The sequence below is a fragment of the Ovis canadensis genome, chromosome 8 (assembly GCF_042477335.2).
Source record: "Ovis canadensis isolate MfBH-ARS-UI-01 breed Bighorn chromosome 8, ARS-UI_OviCan_v2, whole genome shotgun sequence".
NCBI classification, from domain to species: domain Eukaryota; kingdom Metazoa; phylum Chordata; class Mammalia; order Artiodactyla; family Bovidae; genus Ovis; species Ovis canadensis.
Window position 1 is genome coordinate 25,817,939 of NC_091252.1, and position 22,461 is coordinate 25,840,399.

Sequence of the window (22,461 nt, forward strand, 5' to 3'; positions counted from 1 at the left end):
TATGAAATATGTATTTGACTTCTATTCCTTGCTTTCCATCAAAGCAAATATGCAAATATGTAATAGCACATGGAAATATTAGGGAAACTTTTTATCAGGATGCAAAGAACCTTTCCAGTAGAAACATTTTGGCCTGGAGGATGCTCTTTGATCTAAGTAGTTGCAGCTTTTGGTGTTTTAAACACCCTTATAGTAGGGTTGCATTACCAAATTATACTAAATAATCCATTTGCTTAAAAGTTTTCTAAAATCATAAAAAAATCTTGAAAATTAATTACCAATATGCTGTCCTTTTAGAATAATCCAACAAAGCAACTATGACTTATACCTCAATGTCTTCTATATAAATCCTTTGGCAAAATGGAAAACTATGTAATTCAAGTGACAGCAATGACTAAGCAATTAGTCCATAAATAGCATCTAGCTGAGTAAACAGGAAATTTCCTGCCCTTATCTGAATATTTCTCATTTGTTCCCAGATGCTCAAGCCAAATTGTCAGTCATCTTTGATGTCTTTCCTGCACTTACCATATCAAATTCATTTTAAAAAATCCTACTGAGTTTGTATGAAAATGCACTCTGAATCCATCCATTTATCTACAGTTTCTAAGTTTTTCATTGACCATATCTTTAAAAGTCCCATCTATTATTCTAAATAGCACTCTTTATTACTCTTCCTTGATACATTTTAAATAAGATGCTTATTTTCATTTTACTTATTTAGTTGATATTTTTTCACCCTGACCAGTAGAATCTCAGCTCTGTGAAACAGGTGATTTTGTCTGTATTGGTACTGTTATAACTGCATATCCTGAGAAAGTGCCTAGAACTGAATAGGCACTCAGGTACATTTTTGGCAGGAACAACTACATCTCTACTGCGACACCTAGACCAAGCTCATGTCATCTCTCACCTGGGTTTTTCAAACAGTTTCCAACTGATCTTCTGCTGCTTCTCATATCTTTTCCGCTGCAAACATTATTTTTGTTCACACAGCAGCCAGTGAGTTTTTAAAACCCTCTATGTCATACTAAAACACTTCAAAAGTTTACCATTACCCATAGAACATATCCAAACTCATAAGAACAGCCCAGAATGCTCTGATATGAGCCTATCGCTGCTCTCCAGCACCAGTGACCTTAAGCAATCCAAGCTGTTCCTAGCATAGGCATTTTAACTTGCCTTTCCCCGCCAGGAATCCTTTCATCCCGCCTCTTCTTTTGTATTCAGGTATCTTGTATCTTGTTTCTTGTGTCTCCCATTTGGAGACGGAGATGCCTGATACATTGTGCAGTTGCCCTGCAGTTTGTGTACTGACACAAAGGCCCCTGCTCTTCTGTCATCTCAAGATCTGGACTGGAGTGGCAAGTCACCTAACTGGTTGGGAAGAGCTGCTTCCGAATTTTGCACTAAGTAAGCCCTCCTCCTCAAACCTTACCACCTAGGACAGCACACACACAGAAAGGAGGCAGTTTGAGCAAAGCGTCATAGGTTAGTGGACTTCTGCTCAGTGCTAACCCAGTTCTTCCTTTTCTAACCAATTTAGTGTCATCTCTTTCTCACAGTCGTTGTCTGCCTCACCACTCTGTTTTGATGTCCCTCCATTTCTGAGATCTGAAATTATCAGTCTTGCTTGTTTGTTGCCTGTCTCCCTTCATCTTTAATGTAAACTTCATAACAACACAGCCCTTCCCTGTCTTCCCTGTGGTCCCTCACTGATTTTATTTGTACCGTTATGCCCAGGAACCCTCACAACAACCCAGCTAGAAGAGATACTACTGTTCTTGTTTCACCCTGAAACATCTGAGTCCTCAGTTAAGTGGTAATTGCCTGTTTACATGTATCCTTTGCAAGGTCAAGTACAAGGGATGCAAAGTTATATATGTAGAATTTAGCAATACACAAGTGGGAATTATAAAGATGCCTATGGCTGAAGTGGAAACCTTGGGTCTGTCCACCTCATACAAACTCTTGAGCTTCAGATTCCTTACTCTTCATTTCATAGGCAGATTCACCAAGTCTGGGATTATTGTATGAGTGATATCTTAATTTTTTTAATAAGTAGGGTGGAAAAGGGATGAGTGACTGACACCTCTGCTCCATTCCCTCCATTTTGAAGGTACACAATTGCTACATGTCTCAGCCAAAAATATAAACCATATTTTCATTTAACTTTAATATTTGTTCAATTCTAAACTTTGAAAATATTATTCTGTATGTTACAAAAATAGTCTAGGAAACTTGTGCCAGCAAATAAAAGCAATACTATTGCTTTAACCTACTTGGCAATCGTTTTCTTAACTAATTTCAAATTTTCCCATTTTATGTTCATCATAGATCCCCAGGTGGCTCAGTGGTAAAGAATCCGCCTGCCAATGCAGGAGACACAAGTTCGATCCCTGGATCAGAAAGATCTCCTGAAGAAGGCAGGAGATGGCAAAGCCCTGCAGTTTTCTTGCCTGAGAAATCCCATAAACAGAGGAGCCTGGCAGGCTCCAGGGTTGAAAAAGGGTCGGACACGACTTAGCAACCTAGCAAACAACAACAATAGATGCACAAATATTTAAATACTGTTGACAGAATGAACTGGGAGAGGTGTTTGTAATTAATCACATTTTGTACTTTTTCAAGATGTAAATGAATTTTAGCTCAGTGGTCATTTACAGGAGTGACACTCCCTCTGGCATGAGATCTATCACTTCATTGTTTGCGGCACAGGAGGCCTTTCAAAGTCTGTAGTCTCCTGGATGTACTGGGTACCTCCTTGAAAATGCAGTGGGGGCCCAAGGGAAAAGAAAATAGCTATTGAGCATTAGAGTGAAAAATATCCTCAATATTTGTTTCAAGATTTAGGAGGTAGATTTTTGTTACCTAGAGATGGTTTAGAACTAGGAAATCTCCTTTGATTAAAAAACTAGGTTCAAGCTTCAGTATTGTGAATTGCTTCTCCCTTCACATTACCTGAATTCTGCTCATAGCCTCCTTCTTGATTTGGGATTCTGAGTAATTCCATTCATTATTTCTAGTAAAGTAAAGAAAACATCAGTAACTTAGATCATTAGGAGGAATGCATACTGTATGTCATCTCCTGTGGAATTTGACTAAACCGAAAGTAATCATACTGACTTGAGGGAGAAAAAACTCAGAACAGTAAAATATTGGCAGCTTACAAACATGAGATTCAGGTATTATGGAAATAAGCCAGTCAAAATCACTCACGGAACAAAAATAAAGCCAATTCACTGTGTTTGAATGTCAGAGGGATTTTCAGGTAATAGCTTGTAAAATGAAGGGCACCTTTAGAGATCCAATGTAAATTTCAACAACGTAAATTCTTCCTTTAGAGAGTAACAATCCTCAGAAATTCCAAAGAAATATATTCCTAATAAAATGATAAGCCTCTTTCCTATAAATGAGTTCTGCTATTTCTGTCATGTTTAATTTTATCTGTTATTATGTCTTTGTTGTCTTACTTCAAAAGTCTGTTTCAAGTCCTCTTGTGTAATTAAGTGGGATACAAATTGTAAATACATTGTAGGAGAAAGAATATTTTGAGTATTTACTATGTGTTAGATGTTTCATTTCTTAATCCTCACAACAGCAGACAGAAACTCTCCTCATTTTATAAAGGCCATGAAGCTTTGATACTTCATGACATTTTCAAATTCACACAGATTATGTGAATGGAGAAGGCAATGGAGCCGAAACTCTCATATTTATTTGATTCCAACCATGTAGTCTTTATAATAAACAGCTTTCTTTCATTATAAAATTATATTATTAATATATCCATACATTATTATATTCATATAATTTTATATTCATTCATATAGAAAAAATAGTCTGTAATTTCAATAGCATTTTCTTACATTATTTGAGCATAAAAGAGGCCTTTTCTGTAAATCAGTACCAGAGAGTCAGGTGTCATTCTCAATTATGACATGCCTGATTTGTTTTGGTGACCCTTAACAAAACAAAAACTTGCCCTGAGCTAATAATTCCCCTGCCAGAACTACCTACCTCTGTCACTCTAGAGGCAAAAAAAATAATTTTTTTTTTTCTTTTTCTGTTGGTGCTTCTTCCCTATTAGGTCCACTGTCTCACCATCATGCGGTTGTCCATTCTAGAGAGTATGATATCGTTTATTACAGTTGTAGAGAATTTCTGATATAAATTGCACTTTATACTTTATCTTGTAGAAGTACCTGTTTGATTGTTTTAATAGTTCTATGTATCTTGGCATCCAGGCTTTTTTTTTCACTAGAGATAATCGCTGTCTGCTATCCCGCCCTCTCCTCCTCTATTCTTTACTTGGGAAACTCTCTTCAGGCTTTTAAATGCAAGAATCATTCTGTGACATCTCCTCTGTGTATATTATTTCCCATCATCACACTATGTTATAGTAATCTGTCTGTAAATCTGTTTTAGCCATGATATTGGGAACTTCTTACAAGCAGAGTTGGAGATTAATGGTTTTTATATGCTGAGATATAATAAGTTAAGTTAACTTATTATATCTTATAAGTTAACTCACTAAGTTAAAAAATAAAATAATGACTTCAGAGTTCCACCAGGAAAATATACAAAGATTTTGTAGTCTAAATTATAAACTATTCCCTGTGGAAAGAATTGAATACATTCAAAAATAAATTCCTAAATGGCTGATCAAAACTATGATCATACATTACTGCTGTTCAAGGAAGTATTTGACAGCAGAGAAATCAGTTTAGTTTGAACAAGCAAGATCCCTTGAAGATATTTTTGAAGGCCTTATTATTTAGAAATAATTGATTCATGGATGTTCATGGTCACTTGTATTTAAGCTTTAGTTATTTAATTGACTCCTTCCTCAGTCTAGATTCTCTGTAGATTTTAAAAGCTACAAAATACCATCCTATTTTAGAAACATTTTTTCAAGAACAGCTCTCAAGCAAAATTTGGGAGAGAATACTCCCTAGTATACATCCCTTTGGCTTACAAAGACGGTGGAAAGTCAGGGTGGAAACTCCACTCCTCTGCCTCTCTTCATCCTTACATGTGATGGCCCTTTACATGTGACTATCTTCACCTGCCTTTGGTAGTCTGAGAGGAAGTTTCAGCACCTCGAGTCCACTTCTTAGGAGCTGAGCCCCTGAATCCCTGTTCACTTCAGTTTAAACTGCAAAATGAAAACTATACCTGCATTCTAAGCATCAATGACATTCTAGGCATATGTATAGTAAGCACTGTATAAATATTAGCTAGGGAAAATCAATGTGGAACACACTCCGTTTTTAATGTGCCCACCCATCCTTACCTTTTCCTTGCTTACTGAAAAATGAAATTCCATGTTACATTGTGTTTCCATCTTTGCTTTCATTAGGAAAATAACCAGTACTAATATGGATGTATACTTTTCTAGATATATGGCATGGCCTGCATGAAAATATGCTTTGCTTTTGTGCATATGGGCATGATCAGTAATCCATCTGGATGCGTTTAACAGCTAAAAGTAAATCCTTCAATAAGTAGCAACTAACCTCTTCTACTCAGCTTGAGGGCCTGGAGTTCCTCCTTTCTTGCCACCACAGAAGGTATTGTGTGTGCAGCTCTGGCTGCTAATCCACAATTCACCAGAGCAAACTAATTTTGACAAATTCTAAAAAAGGAAGACTTCCAGTAAGCAGGCAGGTCTGCTAGCATTCGATAATATCTAGTTGTCAGTGAAATTTTAGAAAGTGGATATATATGCCCGTGTTGATTCTTAGATTTAAAAGAGACACAAGCAGGAGTTTATGAAATGAAAATGAATGATAAAAGATTTTGCAAGCATTTCATATGGGATCATACATTAGTTAATGTTTACAGTTCATGGCCTGGATGGTTTTGTTTAATTAAAGAAATCACTTGGGATAAGAAAGTACTCAGAACAATTGTGAGATTTTTATGGTTCACAATAAGCCCAGAGATGAGGGAGGCTTTTTAGTTTCTATAAAACTGAATATATTTTCCCTTTGGCCCATTATTTACTTAACTGCAGGTCATTTATTTTGGCAGGAGAAAATGTACCTATTCAATATCAAAAGGCCTATGAATTTTAATTTTCCTTTATTGCCTTATTATATCACTTGAGAATTTTTAGTTAAAAGAAGAAAATGGTGATTTTTCTATGTATTAGGGTTCCTCTTTGCTTCTGTGATTTCAGTTCCCATAATTTGAAGTGCATATTGAAATAACTTGCTTTATTTGAATACATGTAGGTTTTTCATTAATAAATTCCAGTAGATATATTTGACACTGTATATATGTCTAAGAAAAGAAATATATTCAGAAATGACTCTGAAGATAACTGAATCTTTGTATGTATCTACTTAAAGATCTCACCTAATATCAATTTTCTTATTGCATAATAATATGAATTTATACTTTGGATTATGAATTATGCATGTTGGGGACAGATCTAGCTATTTTATTTGTGTATATTAAATTTACTGATACTTTTTTTCAATACGTATTCCTGCATTGTGTGCACAGGGCAGAGCCCAGCCATACCACCTCCGTTACCAACAGAACAAGCTTCCAGACACACCCTGGCATCACCTACTCTTGAAGGCAAGTATTTTATTCTTCCAAAGATCATCTCTATTGTAGGTAGAACAGAGAGAAACAAAGCAAAATAGTTGTTGCAGCAACAACAAAATCCATTTTTTCTCATAGTTTTACTATGTCTAAGCTACAGTTTACTGTTCCTAAAAGTACGATTTGTTCCTATTTAGAGCACCAAAAATTTCCTCCTCAGATTATACATTGGTAGCCATTAGCTTCCAGAAGGATGACCAGCTTCATGCTCTAGAAATCAAGCCAGGAAGTATAGGGTTAAAGGGACAGATAATACCTTGTAATTCTTGAATAGGACACTCAAGAAAACATTGTATGCTCATTATCAGGAATTACACACTCATGTTAGCCTATTCTCTCCTCTATACCTTATTTATATTCTGTCCCCTAAATCCACTCCCAAATAAATTTCCAGTAATTAGGAGAAAGTGTTGGAGGTTTTCAGTTCATCTCATGTATCCTCCAAGCCCCTCCTACAAAGATGACCCAGGCCCTATTGATAACCTCTTGTTACTTACAAAGACGGTAGTTAACTTTGTGCCTTAGGAAATAATCTAGTGATTAACAGCCTGTGTTCTACAATCAAGCAGACCTGCCCTTTTTCTACCTGGATGACCTTAAATGTGATACCTAAACTTTCAGACATTTTATTAGTAAAATACTGATGCTCATAATAGTAATACTACCGCAAACAAGTGTTGTAAAGGTAGAATAAAACTGTAACAATGGCAAAAATTTTATTTTTGTATTTGATAGTGATAAACTTAGGAGTTTCTTTAACTTCATTTTTTTGGCTTACTACAACTGTCCACAAAGAAAAGTTTGTAGATCACCAGCATCAAGATCAATTGTAAAGCTCATTAAAAAAAATACATATTCCTACCACATCTTAGATCTAGTAAATCAGATTCTCTGGCAATTCAGAGAGGAAAATCTGTGTTTTTAACAAACTCCTCAGTTGAGTCTTATATATATTAAATTTTAAGAGCCTTTGGCTTATGTTTTGTGTAAAAATGGCTACAAATCCAAGTAATTATTTTACACCAAACATATAAAGTTGGTAGTCTGCTTCAAATAGTTTTTAAATTTATTTTTATTTTTTAATAAAATCTGAATGCCTTGGTGAAAGATAAGTTGTCTAATTGACCACAGACCCAGAAGTCATTTGGCTATACATTTCTATTTCAGTCAATACATTTATTTATGTTACAGTCAGTAGCCGGGAGAGGATTTGAGCAGCTGAGCAGGTATAGTTTTCCTAAGTTTAGATTGAAATACCAGCATGTTCTATGTACTTTTCTGGTCAGATTCTGACCAAATCATGCCTGTGGCTATGCTGTATTCAACTCACATTTACTTATAATATTTTTATGTTGGCTGTGGGTATATGCATTTCTTATTTGATGTCTCAAAACCCTGTAGACATTATTATCAATGATTAACAAATTTAGACTTGGAGTTTAATTTTTTTAACTAGTAAACAGAAAGACTTGGATTCTAGCCCTGACTCTCTAGATCTATAGCCAAGGATCTTTCTATCGCATTACTAGGCAGACTTTGAAGTTTGAAGATTGTAATAATATTTTCTGAGACATCAACAACTTTGGTAACATGAAGGCATAAGGTTTTGTGCTTCAGATTTCAGGCAGTTCTATGATAGACATATATAATCTTCTGATGTCAATCAAGAGTACCCTAGTGATGTGTATCAATATTTAAATATACATAGAGATCACCTGGGGATCTTTGACAATGAAAATTCTGATTTGCTAGGTCAAGGGTAAGGCCTGAGATTCTGCATTTTTACCAAGCTCCCAAATATTGCTGCTGCTTCTTCAGTACTTCATCTGAGTAGTAAAGTCCCACCTGATTTAGGAGGCAGGTAGAGAGCAATTGAATATTCCCCAAAATACTTTCAACTTAGTAGTAATCACCTAAATGACCTACTATTGGCCAAATGTCCTTCAGAATAACTGGAATGGCACACATAGAAAAATTTTGATTGCTAGTTGTGTGGGGGAAAAGCAAAAGGTTTCAAGCCACATACCTAAGCATTGTAGAAAGACAAGAGAGCAAGAGAAATGCCATTGGGATTGAGGAAAAGGTTACATTATACTTGTAAATTATAACAACCTTATTATGTATTGTATGCAAGATATTTTGAGTTGGTCAGCTACAAATTGAATGAATTAGCAGTTGCAAATTTCAAATAAAAATACAATCTGTAAGTCAGTACTGTATCAGTACCAATCTGAAGAAAAGAATTTGGTTATTTGAGACCATGATTTAATGAAAAGTTCATGTAAAGTCTTACTCCAAGAGTCTAAATAAGCAACACTTCTTGAATATTTAGAGAGTGATCCAGATATAGTCCAAGGTTTGAAACTTTTGTCTCTCATCCCACCAAGCTAAAGACACATTTATTTGGTCCCCATAAGTCTTTTATTTATTACTCTTTAAATGTGATCATTTTGATAGGGTGATGGTCTCACTGCCTCCCTTGACTTTCACATCTCCTCTCCCATCACTCATTTGGGTCCAGATTTCCTTTGTGTGTGAGACAGTTAGGTGAGGACAGCTTCTTCTTGATATGATCACTTCTTAAATTCCTTATCAGCCTTAGTGTCTTAGTCTGCAAGGGCTGCCATAGCAAAATACTGCAGACTGGATGGCTTAAACAACAGAAATGTATTTTCTCACAGTTCTGGAAACTGGGAGTCTCAGGTCAGGGTGCCTGAGATGGGATTCCAGTGAGAGCCTGCTTCCTAGCTTGTATATGGTCTCCTTCTTGCTGTGTTGTCACAGGGCAGAGAGCACGCCCTGGCGTCTCTTCCTCTTCTTAGCAAAGAAACTTCTATTGGATCAGGGCTCCACCCTTGTGATCTCATTTAAGTTTCATTACCTTTGCTAAAGGCCCTGTCTCCAATCTAGTTACATGGAGGGTTAGGGCTTCAACATATAAGCTTTGGAAGGACTCAATTCAGTCCGTAGCAGTTGGTAACCTTTAAGTTTAGTTAATGTAAAGCAACTTGAATGTTTACCTCATATAATTTGTTCAGTTTAATAAGTTGTTTAAGTATTTCTTTTTTAGCAATCAATGATTTTCCCTTTTTCATTTCTATCATATATGTCTTCCTAACACTATAAATCCCTAACTTGCATCATCTTCTATACATGCTTATAACTGATGAGTTAAATATTTTCAAAAATTTTTCTTAACTGAACTCAAATATAACTGAGTTTATACTGAAGGTAATAAAACAGCAAAAAATCACTCTCATTCTTGGTTATAGATGTATATCAATTTACCTAGCTAGTAAGAAAGAAGAAATTTATAGTCCAGAAGCAAGGGAGGGAGATTAGAGTTATATTTCTTCTGACATTTGGACTATAATAGCTTATGTGACTTGAGATAATTAGACAAAAACAGACAAGTAACCATCTCACTGTCCAAATGTTCACAGAGCAAGAGATAGCCTGTAAATAATACTGTCGCCTTTATGTTTCATCAGATTCTAATTCTACTGTTGTTGTGAGATGGACATAAATCTGGGGACTCCAATTCCCTAATCTAAGGCAGCTTCTGATAGGCATATTATTCAAATGTTTGACTCCACCTTAGCTCTTGGAAGAGGCCCATAAACCATCATGTAGCAAATGTTTTGCCTATCAGTCTGTCACTTGGAAAGGAACGTGTCATTTGTTAAATGGGAAGCTTAGGTTCTGCTATTATATTTAAAGAGAAATATTATTTGACATTTCATCCTGGAGCCCAATACAGTTTAAGTGAATAATCTAGCAGTATTGCAGGATTCCAAGACTTTTGTTAGTAGTATCCACTTTTTGTCTACAGAAAGGCAGTCTTTGCCCTGAGCATGCTGCCACTGAGCAACTTCCCAAGGAGCCCACATTATCAGGCAACGCTGAGATCATGGGCTCTGTCAGCGCTTGCAGATGTGCTGCCTGGGACTTCATTAACATAATTGATTAGGAACTAGGACATATTTAGTATTAATCAAGCTGTTTTTAGTGAGGCTGATTATGCACAGTCCTTGATGCACTATTTTAGTCTGGAACTTCCTTAGGACCAAGTTGCAAGAAAATGGTATTATGCAAAAAGGAACTTACATGTGACACTAACATACGCTCTTTGATTTGAAGAATACAGTTAAAACAGGTCAAAATGTAGGAGCTTAAACATATTTGCGTTTTAATGTTTAAAAGAGGGGGGATGACATATAGACTAGATTATTAAGTTTGCTCACAGAAGATTGGAAACAATTTAGGGTTTTATCAGTCGAAATCGAAAAAAAAAAAGACCTTGTTATGGGCGAAAGCATTCTGCACATCCACGAAGCCCTTAAACGCTTCCTTTGTGCTTTCATAGAGATTAAAGCAATGAGTTTCTCACAACACTTGCTTCTCATTCTGTGAAGTATCTGTGCACTTCTCATCTTGGTCACTTCTCTAAGGCCCGAAGGTATCTCTGGTCTTCCTAGAATTTCAGCCTCTCCCCACACCACACACTTTGTACACCATAATGAAATTATTTTGCCTTGAATCTTCAGATGTAAAAACTAACCATATATTAAATCAGTTGTTTTCTTTGAATCCGGAAGGAAATTGCAGCCCATTCCAGTATTCTTGCCTTGAGAACCTCATGGACAGAGGAGCCTGGAGGGTCCATGGGATCACAAAGAGTCAGACATGATTTATGACTGAACAAAAACCAACCGTGGGATTCTCCAGGCAAGAATACTCGAGTGGGTCACCATTCCCTCTTCCAGGGGATTTTCCTGAGCCAGAGATATATCAAACATGGGTCTCCTACATTGCAGGCAGATTCTTTACCTTCTGAACTACCAGGAAAGCCCTTCCCACTATATGTTTTAGAATACATTTGGCCTTTGTCCAGGAAAATTAACTATAGCATCATTGAAAAGATCTTGTATAATGGCAATCCTATGCAATCATTTCGGTCATTGTTGTCAATTTGCATTTAATTATGGACACAACTCACCTGGAACTAACTTAGACAGAAAACCATGTTCAATATAGTACTAATTGTTATGATTTTTCAAACAGTGTTAAATTTTGCAATGAATTAGTTTTCCTATCGACTGTGAGCTCTCATTGCTGCTGAAAGGCTTGCAAGTTCAAGCCACTGTAGTTACTCATACATTCCACAAGTGGGACAGGTCTATGTGAGTACCTCGCCTGCTTCACCAAATGGTTCCTTATTATATTAACATCACAGGTGGTTTTAACCCTTAGCATGAGAGCCCATTTATCATGTTTGTCAGAGCTGTTTTTCTTAGGAGAGATTAGTCCACCTGCTCTAAGAGAGAGTCCTCAGTGATGAAACAAAAGAGCTTCAAGCAACATTTTCCATCCCCTTCCAAGCATCAAAAAAATCTGCTTCATTAAATCTTTATATCAGTACAATTGCTGGATATGATCCTGTTATTCTTTAATCACTGTTTCCACTGTGGAAGCAGTGACAGACTTTGTATTTTTGTGCTCCAAAATCACTGCAGATCGTGACTGCAGCCATGAGATAAAAAGACGCTTGCTGTTTGGAAGAAAAGTTCTGACCAACCTAGACAGCATATTAAAAAGCAGAGACATTACTTTGCCTACAAAGGTTGATCTAGTCAAAGCTATGGTTTTTCCAGTAGTTATGTATGGATGTGAGAGTTTCACTATAAAGAAAGCTGAGCGCTGAAGAATTGATGCTTTTCAACTGTGGTGTGGTGTTGGAGAAGATTCTTGAAAGTCCCTTGGACTCCAAGGAGATCCAACCCATGCATCCTAAAAGAAATCAGTCCTGAATATTCATTAGAAGGTCTGATGCTGAAGCTGAAACTCCAGTACTTTGGCCACCTGATGTGAAGAACTGACTCATTTGAAAAGACCTTGATGCTGGGAAAGATTGAAGGCAGGAGGAGAAGGGGACAACAGAGGATGAGATGGTTGGATGGCATTCCCGACTCAATGGACATGAGTTTGAGTAAACTCTGGAAGTTGGTGATGGACAGGGAGGCCTGGTGTGCTGCAGTCCATGGGGTCACAAAGAGTCGGACGTGACTGAACGACTGAACTGAATTGATTCTTTAATCAACATTGCTGGATATTATTTTCTCTCCTCCTATTCAACACAACCCCCTCCACCACTACCAAAAATCATGTTTTATGTTCTCAGTGATCTCTGAAGAATTAAAGACTTCAATCCACATGATTGATTACTGGATATTTAATGTAAACTGGCCACACTGCATCTATTCTGGCAAAGATGTGGAAAGAAGATGTTATATGATCTCTTATTGGGTATATATCTTATACTTAAATCACTTTTAATATTCCATTACAAACATAATTTGCAGTGATGGAACCAAATAAAGTAAGGTGGACTACTACTATATACCCTATCTTCTTCTTGAATAAACATATAACTGGTTCTAACTTAGTACTGCAGTTGTGAATAATATTATAAATGCAATCACACAAAAGTGGGCAAGAGAACTCTCAAGAGAAGACTAAAGTCCCAGCTTCCAATTGCAGCTTTGACACTAATCAGTTATATTATCTTTGACAAATGGATTGACTTTATAGGGCCTCCATTTCTTCTACTGTCAACTGTGGAGACTGAACTTAAATAATCTCAGAGATAATTTGCTTTCATGCCGAGAGATCTCAAGCCTATTTTTTTCAGGCTGGTGGATTGATAGTAAGCTGAATTAAGAGCAGAGTGAAGACTCCATGGCTTGGCCCAGTGTTTAAATAGCCCCTGTAGATGTGTAAGGTTGTGACCATGGTCTGGATGCAAATGTCACACTTGGGGCAACCAGGCATGTCCCCGTGAAATGGATAATACTGTGAAGCATTATTTTCTGAAGTTCAAAAGTGAGTTGTACAGGTCATAAAGGCTATGAAAGTTAAGAGGAAGATGAAATATGATTGAGGCAAGGCTATGTGGTCAAATCACAAGACTTGCATTGGGCCATAAAGAGTAAGTTGGTAGTATTTGTATGGAGGAGAAAGGAGCAATATAAGAAACTTATTATGAGATAATTTCTTACCATAGGATGCATTCGAGGACAGTGTTCTACAGGAGCTAGTAACATTTTATTTACAGTTCTATTAAACTGGGAACTTTATCATCTTTGCTCTTCATTGAGATATATCCTGAGAAGCAAAAAGCATAAAATAATAAAATAGAAATTTGGCCCAGGTTCTCATTCCATTAACTCTATGACACAGTAAATCTTGTTGAACTTTTGGGCAATACAATATTTTCTTTTGCTTTGAGGTGAACTTAACTCATATCTTTGTGCAGTTTGTAATGTAATTGACCTCTAGTTGTAAATTTTGATAACATAGGTAAACCATACTACTTTTGAGGCCTCTTTTACTTAGAAAGTTGCTATGAGGACTGCTTGAAATAATGTATTTAGCAACTTAGCACAATTAGGTACTTAGCTATTAGTTACTATTATCATTCTCATTTTTTTAATCAGCAAATTTGTACATATAGTAAATAATTCATTTTCATGGTAGATTTTTATTGATATCTGTAGAAGTAGAAGTTGATATGGTAACTGCATTAATGTCATTAGTCAGCAATTGTGAAACGCTATAAAATTTCTTAATATAGGACTCTGGTCATATCCTGAATAATTTTGTACACAAAACTGAATCATTTACCTTCCCCCCACCGCCCCCCCCCCCCCGGCTGCCCCCGCCCATAGACTGCATGAGCCTGCTAAAACAACTGAGCAGAGGAGTAGTATAATTAGATTTGCATTTTTGATCACTGAGTCATCGATAAGTAAGGTGATGAGTCAGCGATAGTAAGGGTGGATGAGGAAGGGTAGAGCTTGGAGATTTAGAGGTAAGAAAAATGTAGGAGGCTACTGTTGATGAGGAAAAATCATGCCACTTTTGTTATAAATAATCACATTGAACCCTCAAAATAATTTCAAGCAGTGAATATGATTTATATCATTTCAAGAGAAGATCAGAGGAAGCAAATAAATTGCCTAAGATAACGCCATCCTAACAATGGTATAACTGGAATTGGAATTCAAATGTCTCATGCCCAGGATCAGTCTATCCTATTATCTAGAGCTAGCAATTAAAAGTTAGGGCTGAGCATAATTGCTAAAGTCTTATCTGACCTGGGTAAATGAATGGCACTTAATAATAAGAACAGGTTTGGGGAGACAATAATGCATTTAGTTTCAGACTTGCTTAGTGCATCAGGGTCCCTGGAACATTCAAAATGGATGATTAAGAGTGTTTAATGAATGTAGTGTTTATAAAGGTTTGAGCAGAGTTGTGGTGAAGCACCCCAAGCCTGACCAACTCAGGATGGCTTAATCAGTCCTAGGCCTGAGGAGTCATGGAAATGGAGAGGTTTACAAATCCCCAAACATTGTAACTCTAAGAGAGATATGCCCAGCCAGAACTATGTCCTTTCGTAGAAGAACATATCATTGGCAATTTGTAAAATTATGTATATAATATTCTCAGTGAGCCAGGAAGGTAGTTGGAGAATAAATATTCAACTCTCTCCTTTTTTCCCCCTACTCTGTTTTCTCTTAATATTGTTCCTATTGGCCAAACTAACCTGAATCCAGAGATTGTATTAATCCTTGGTTAACACAATCCATAAAGGTGAGGGTGGATTTTGGACCTGGAGAGAAAATGAAGACTCTGCCATGTGTTAAGCAGCATATTAAGTGGGATTCACATAAGTGGTCATCTCCAGCAGACAACTGAAGCTAGGAGTCTGGATTTCACAAATGAGAGAGCTACAGACACTGAAGTCATAAACTTAATCTGAGCATAGCATTTCTGGAAGCATGTCGTGGGGAATTCTAGCTCTATGTTACTCTTGGTGAAAAAGAATTCATAGTGTAATGCTTTGGGTCTGCATAATGTGTTGTGTTTCCTTTTTGGATAGTCTTAATGTATACAATTGGGCTTCCCTTGTGGCTCAGCTGGTAAAGAATCTGCCTGCAATGTGGGAGACCTGGGTTCAATCCCTGGGTTGGGAAGGTCCCCTGCAGAAGGGAAAGGCTACCCACTCCAGTATTCTGGCCTGGAGAATTCCTTGGACTATACAGTCCATGGGTCGCAAAGAGTTGGACACGACTGAGCAACTTTCACCTCACTTCACTTCAGTGTATACAATTATATTGACAAGAACCATGAAATTCTTATTAGAAAACTGTTTAATTATTTTTAACCTCAGTGATGCTCACAACTTGTGATCGGAGAAGCATTACTGTTCCCAGTAATACTTATTGAGCTCCCAAGGAACAGGAGATCTTAAAAATATCCTATGTCACACAAATTTTTGTTTTGAATATAACTAAATGGCAGGCCAGTCATGAATTTGAGTGAGATTTAGGGCATCCAAGAAGGAAAATGTGGGAATAACGTTGTCTTGGAGTTCTCCAGAGAAATAGAGCCAATACATGTGTACACACATAACTGCCCTCCTATACACACACACACACACAAACACACACACCCAGCAGGGCAGGGAGATGGGAGAAATAGACAGTTATTCTAATAAATTGGTTCATGCGATCATGTGCTTTGGGGTGCTGGTAAGTCTGAAGTCCATTGGGCATGTCCGGGAAGAGTTAATATTGTTTTCTCAAGTCCAAAGGCAGACTAGAGGCAGAATTCCTTCTTTTTAGAAAATGTCATTCTTTTCCCTTAATGCCTTCAACTGATTGGCAATCTACTTTACTCAAAGTCTACTGATTTAAATATTAATCATATCTAAAAAATACCTTAGAACAACAATTAGAATGGTTTTGACCAAGTAACTGTTACTATGGCCTAGTCAAAATGAACCTTACCAAATGTCATCACGTAAAATTAACCATCAAAAACATCAGCAGAAGACAGACTAGAAAGCCAAATATGAAAAAATAATGAGAAAAGAAAGGGTACAACAAAGCCAAGAGCCCCAGAGAGATGGATATGACAAAAATTGGCCAGGGTCCTTTAGATTTGTTGATTAGATCATGGTGACCTACTGCTATACCCTACCCATAAATGAGGCTATAGCAATCGGGAGTCTGAACTAAAGATCCACTGGTTCGTATTAGTTTCTTAAACTCTCTGAAATGACTCAGCTTCCTCATCTAAAAAGTTTTATTTTCAACATAATAATCTCCAAATTCTGTTTCATCTCCACAATTTTATCATGCTTAAGGCTTTTATTTCATTCATTTTCCTCCCTACATATTTATTTTATTTCCTTTGTGTTACACAAGGGCTAATCCCTACTTCTGAGGGGAAAATGAATCATCTATTTCAGTCTTAAAATTTTTCTAACATTTTGCTGTTTTTAAATTCTTTATTTTCAGATGATTTTAGATTACCAGAATAATTGTAAAGATAATATACGGATTTCTAATATATTTTTCCTCTAATGTTTTCATTTTACATAACCATGATTCACCTACCAAACTAAGAAATAAACTTTGGTACACTAGTCACTGAACTGCAGACTGAATTAACCTTTCACCTTTCAATTATTTGTAAAAAAGAATTTAAATCATTCTTTCTTACATGTGTGATGAGGACACAAATATTAACACAAGTATTCATAGCTTTTCCCCGCCACCTTAATGCTGAAGGGATATTCTAGATATGCCTGGTCGGCTCCTGAGTGCTTATATTATACTTGGGACTCAGGATATGCTGGCTGAGAAAAAAAAAATTTGGGGGGGGGGGAAGCTCAAATAATTAAATTAATTCACGTTTGAACAAGGGATAGTCCCCAGAAGAAAATGTAAAACTTGGACAGTGAGAAAAGAGCTCGAGAAGGGAATAGGAGAGTCAGCATGGGCTGGAGTAAGTTTTTAGTGTGCTTTCCAGAAAGAGAGGCTTCCCTGGTGGTTCAGATAGTAAGGAGTCTGCCCTCAATGCAGAAGGCCTGAGTTCGATCCCTGAGTTGGGAAGATCTCCTAGAGAAGAAAATGGCAACTCACTCCAGTATTCTTGCCTGGGAAATCCTATAGACAGAGAAGCCTGGTGGGCTGCGGTCCATGGGGTCCCAAAGAGTCGAACACAGCTGAGCAACTAACACTTCCACTTCCAGAGGGAGAAGGTTTTTGGAAGAGCTGCTATGATGAGAGAGGACTGGGGAATCCAAAAAGGAGAGAACCTTTAGAACGTTTTGCTTTGGGTCATACAACATTAGCTATTTTGAGAGACCTCAGGAAAGATTTAAATGTGTCTTCAACTCTTCCTTGAATTTTAAACTGCCATTTCTTTTGATTGCAGCACTGTACAGGGCTAGGCATGAGGTAACACAGTTATGTGGAGTTAATATGCTGGAACAAGTATAATTCAGCTTAGTATCAAGGAAAAGTAGGTAAGCCATAACAACTGACTTGACTAAATTAAGGGGAAAAAATAGAAACACAAAAAACAAATAGGTGGAAGAGTGTCAAGAAAAAGGAAATGTAAGGACATATCCTGTATATGAAATATAATAGCCTAATGGCTCAGATGGTAAAGAGTCTGCCTGCAATGCAGGAGACCCGGATTCAATCCTTGGGTTGGGAAGATCCTTTGGAGAAGGAAATGGCAACCACTCCAGTATTCTTGCCTGGAAAATACTATGAATGGAAGAGTCTGGCAGGCAATAGTGCATGGGGTCGCAAAGAGTTGGACATGACTGAGTGACTTCACTTTCTTTTTCATGAAATACAAATCTGCATTTTTTGTTGTTGTTCAATCTCTCTGTTGTCCGACTCTTTGCAACCCCATGGACTGCAGCATGACAGGCTTCCCTGTCATTCACTGTCTCCTGAAATTTGCTCAAACTCCTGTCCGTTGAGTGGATGATGCTATCCAACCATTTCGTTCTCTGCCACCCCCGTTCTCTTCCTACTCTCAGTCTTTCCTAGTATCAGGGTCTTTTCCAAAGAGTTGGCTCTTCATCATCAGGTGGCCAAAGCTCTGGAGCTTCAGCTTTAGCATCAGTCCTTCCAGTGAATATTCAGAGTCAATTTCCTTTAGAATTGACTGGTTTGAATTCCTTGCTGTCCAAGGGATTCTCAAGTCTTCTCTAGCACCAGTTTGAAAATATCAATTCTTTGGCACTCAGCCTTCTATATGGTCTAACTCTCACATCCATACATGGCTACTGGAAAAACCATAGCTTTGACTACATGGACCTTTTTAGGCAAAGTGATATCTCTGCTTTTTAATATGCTCCTTAGGTTTGTCTTTTAGTACACATTAAATATTCTTAAGAAACTTGCCATCTCCAGAGTTAAAACTTTTCTATCTTGTTATAATAGTCTTGATTTCCCATTATTGATTAAAAATGCTTTTTGTGAAAATCATTAACTTTACCCATAATAAGATAAAGACATTATGTTTTTCTTCCCCTATACATCTGACAATATAGCAAGTAATGTCATCTGATTTGACAGTCCAGTAGCAATATTTTTATTCTGGAGATCCCCAGAATAAAAAATTAAAAAATCAAGAGATGACAACCAAGAATCAGGGAAGAGTAAGGGGCTTTCTGTTGATGAAGGCCAGCTTTTTGGTTCAGAGATCTTTCGTAACTTTCATGCTGATATAAGAATGAGATTTTTTTCCCTATATTTTGACCGAAGAGAAAATTAGGGATGAGAAGTTTTGTGAATAAAAGTGAATGTGATTTTTATAGCTTCCTTATTATGAAATTTTAATTGGAACCTTCTTGTGCCAGCAAATTTCTCTCAGAAAGCATTTTACAAGAAAGAGCCAGGTTCCCTCCAAAGCTCTAGTTTATAAGTACCATTTTTTCATCATAAAACATTTATTTGCTATTTGTTTCAGCTTAACCTAAATGTTTCTTTCTGTTTTATAAACTTCTTAGAATCCCCATTGAGATTATTCATTCTCTCTAGTACTGATGGAAAAACTGGCTGCACTCTCAAAGCCAGGTCTGTTTTACCCAAATGGAGTAAGGAGTCTTGGCAATTGTTCACATGATAAATGGTGACAGATACTCGCTTAAATTATGTAAGAATTTTGTGTAAAAAAATTTGATCTACTAGACTAGACCTTCCTTATATTAGGAAGAAGACCAAAATTGTGTTAATGGTTTGGTATAATTTATGAATGATGATGAAACTTATGTGGTCTATCATTTGAAATGAAGTTGAATTCCATATATTAAAACAATTACAACTAGAAAAGTTGTATTCGTTGAAGGGGCACTTATTTCCTTTATAAATATCGATATGTATTAAGCTTGGGCTTCCCTGATAGCTCAGTTGGTAAAGAATCTGCATGCAATGCAGGAGACTCTGGTTCAGTTCCTGCATCAGGAAGATCTGCTGGAGAAGGGCTCTGTAACCCACTCCAGTATTCTTGGGCTTCCCTTGTGCTCAGCTGGTAAAGAATCCACCCGTAATGCGGCAGATCTGGGTTTGATCCCTGGGTTGGGAAGATCCACTGGAGAAGGGAAAAGCTTCCCACTCCAGTATTCTGGCCTAGAGAATTCCATGGACGTCCATGGGGTCACAAAGAGTCAGACAGGACTGATGGACTTTCACTCTCATGCATTAAGCTTAATGTCAATAATTAAAAGGCTTCAATTAAAAATCACATTTATAAATGTACCCCAATAACCAGTAACTTTTGGTAATGTTAAAGTCAAATTTTATTTCAAAATAACTATTGAGTCTTTCTAATTTATTTAGTAACTGAAGCCCTAAATTCTCAAGGATCTGTTATAAAAATAGCCATATTTTGAAGTAATACTTTAGAGTAATGTATACTTTAATTTTAAATGATAACCAACTTTTTTCTTAAATATCAATAATTTAGTCACATACAGGAAAAACTCAATTCTATGATGTTTTTAGGTATTTTTGACATTTTAAAGGCAACAATGTACTTTTGCAATTCATTTCCAGCTACAGACAAATGTAGGAAATGTATATAGATAAAAATATGGAAAAGGTAACTATATGTAAATAATATGATTTTGAAAATTGACAGTTACTAGAAATGAATCTTATATTTATATTTTCCTTACCTTGTAGAAAGATGCAATAGAAAATTTATACTAAAATATCTTCAGCAAGCAATGATTCTGCATAAAAACTACATTTTAAAAGGGTTAAAAAGTTTTTAGATAAACTCCAATATTTGTAGCACCCAGAAAATAAATAAATAAAATAAAAAAGAACAAAAAAGAAAATGCAAAATACTCTCTTTGAAGCTATTCAGAGATGAGTGTGTGGATGGAGAGCTTCTCATTTGAGTCTAAGACTCAAAAAACTTTAATTGAGCATTTGCTTCCCAGAATGTAAAAGCATTGAGAGGGAAAATAAATACCGGAAGGAAAAAAGAACAGATGTGGCAATCTTTATCCATATAAACATAATCCATTCAAAAATAATGCAATCATTTATTGTTTATAAAGTTTCCTTTTTTTTTTCATTTTTGAAAGGTTTGGGTACAATCTACTTTATCCATTTCAGATGTGAATTTTAATTAACAAACTTTTTTGCAATTTGAAATATATAAAATAATCTTTCCCTTTGCATTCTCTTTTGCATACTAAATTCAGAAACAAAAAAAATTTGTCATTATGTCAGAGAACTTTGGATGTGAGAGACCTAAAAGACAAGCTTCACAAAGATAGGTTAGAAGCTGGCACTTCTTTCCTTCCCACGCCTTAGTTCATTTGTAAGTTTTTGTTAGGGTCAGTCTACTGCAAACTTCATATTCCATATTGTAGGGGAAAGAACAGAGTTTTCAGTGATCCTTAGTTTTAAATCCTTGTTGTGTCACTTACATGGTTTGTGAATTTGTGCAAGTTACTCATCTTTCCTGAGCCCGTTTTATCCCATAAAGGATATGTAGACTTTCATCTGAGACCTAAGTATATATTCTAACACATATAAGGTCATGTGCTGTATTCTATTATAGTATTCTACTACAGTGTAATTTTATATCACCTTAAAGTCAGTTTCATTAAACCAAACCAACACAATATTTTGGCCTTGTTCTGATCATATAAAATAACTATTTATGTTACCGAATCCAAGCACACTCTGCTCACCGCACAACAAGCTAATATACCTGAGAGACAAGATATTGAGGCAAAGAATACAACTTTATTCAGAAAACCAGCTGATTGAGAAGATAGCAGATCTAATGTCTCAAAATAACTATCTTGCCAGGGTCTGGATGCCAGGTTCTTTTATAGAACAGAGAGCGAGGAAAGTTGAGGAAGTAAAGTAAAATGCCATTATCTTGCAAATATCTCCGGAATGGCCAACCTCAGGGAGGGGATATGATACCTCTTTGGCCTTAGAAAGCATCACTACAAACAAAGCTAGTGGAGGTGATGGAATTCCAGTTGAGCTGTTTCAAATCCTGAAAGATGATGCTGTGAAAGTGCTGCACTCAATATGCCAGCAAATTTGCAAAGCTCAGCAGGACTAGAAAAGGTCAGTTTTCATTCCAATTCCAAAGAAAGGCAATGCCAAAGAATGCTCAAACTACCGCACAATTGCACTCATCTCACACGCTAGTAAAGCAATGCTCAAAATTCTCCAAGTCAGGCTTCAGCAATACGTGAACCGCGAACTCCCTGATGTTCAAGCTGGTTTTAGAAATGGCAGAGGAACCAGAGATCAAATTGCCAACATCCGCTGGATTATGGAAAAAGCAAGAGAGTTCCAGAAAAACATCTATTTCTGCTTTATTGACTATGCCAAAGCCTTTGACTGTGTGGATCACAATCAACTGTGGAAAATTCTGAAAGAGATGGGAATACCAGACCACCTGACCTGCCTCTTGAGAAATCTGTATGCAGGT

General features: G+C 36.6%; 1 protein-coding gene across 50 annotated transcripts in view; it reads left to right on the plus strand.

Annotated features, from left to right (window-relative positions):
• TRDN (triadin) overlaps positions 1-22,461 on the plus strand; it is a 409,007-nt gene that overhangs the window by 173,026 nt on the left and 213,520 nt on the right. For all 50 annotated transcript variants that reach the window (XM_069599059.1, XM_069599060.1, XM_069599070.1 and 47 more), the window contains one exon: positions 6,514-6,591. In XM_069599059.1, the coding sequence (XP_069455160.1) occupies positions 6,514-6,591 (78 nt within the window). The remainder of the gene's footprint in view (positions 1-6,513; positions 6,592-22,461) is intronic.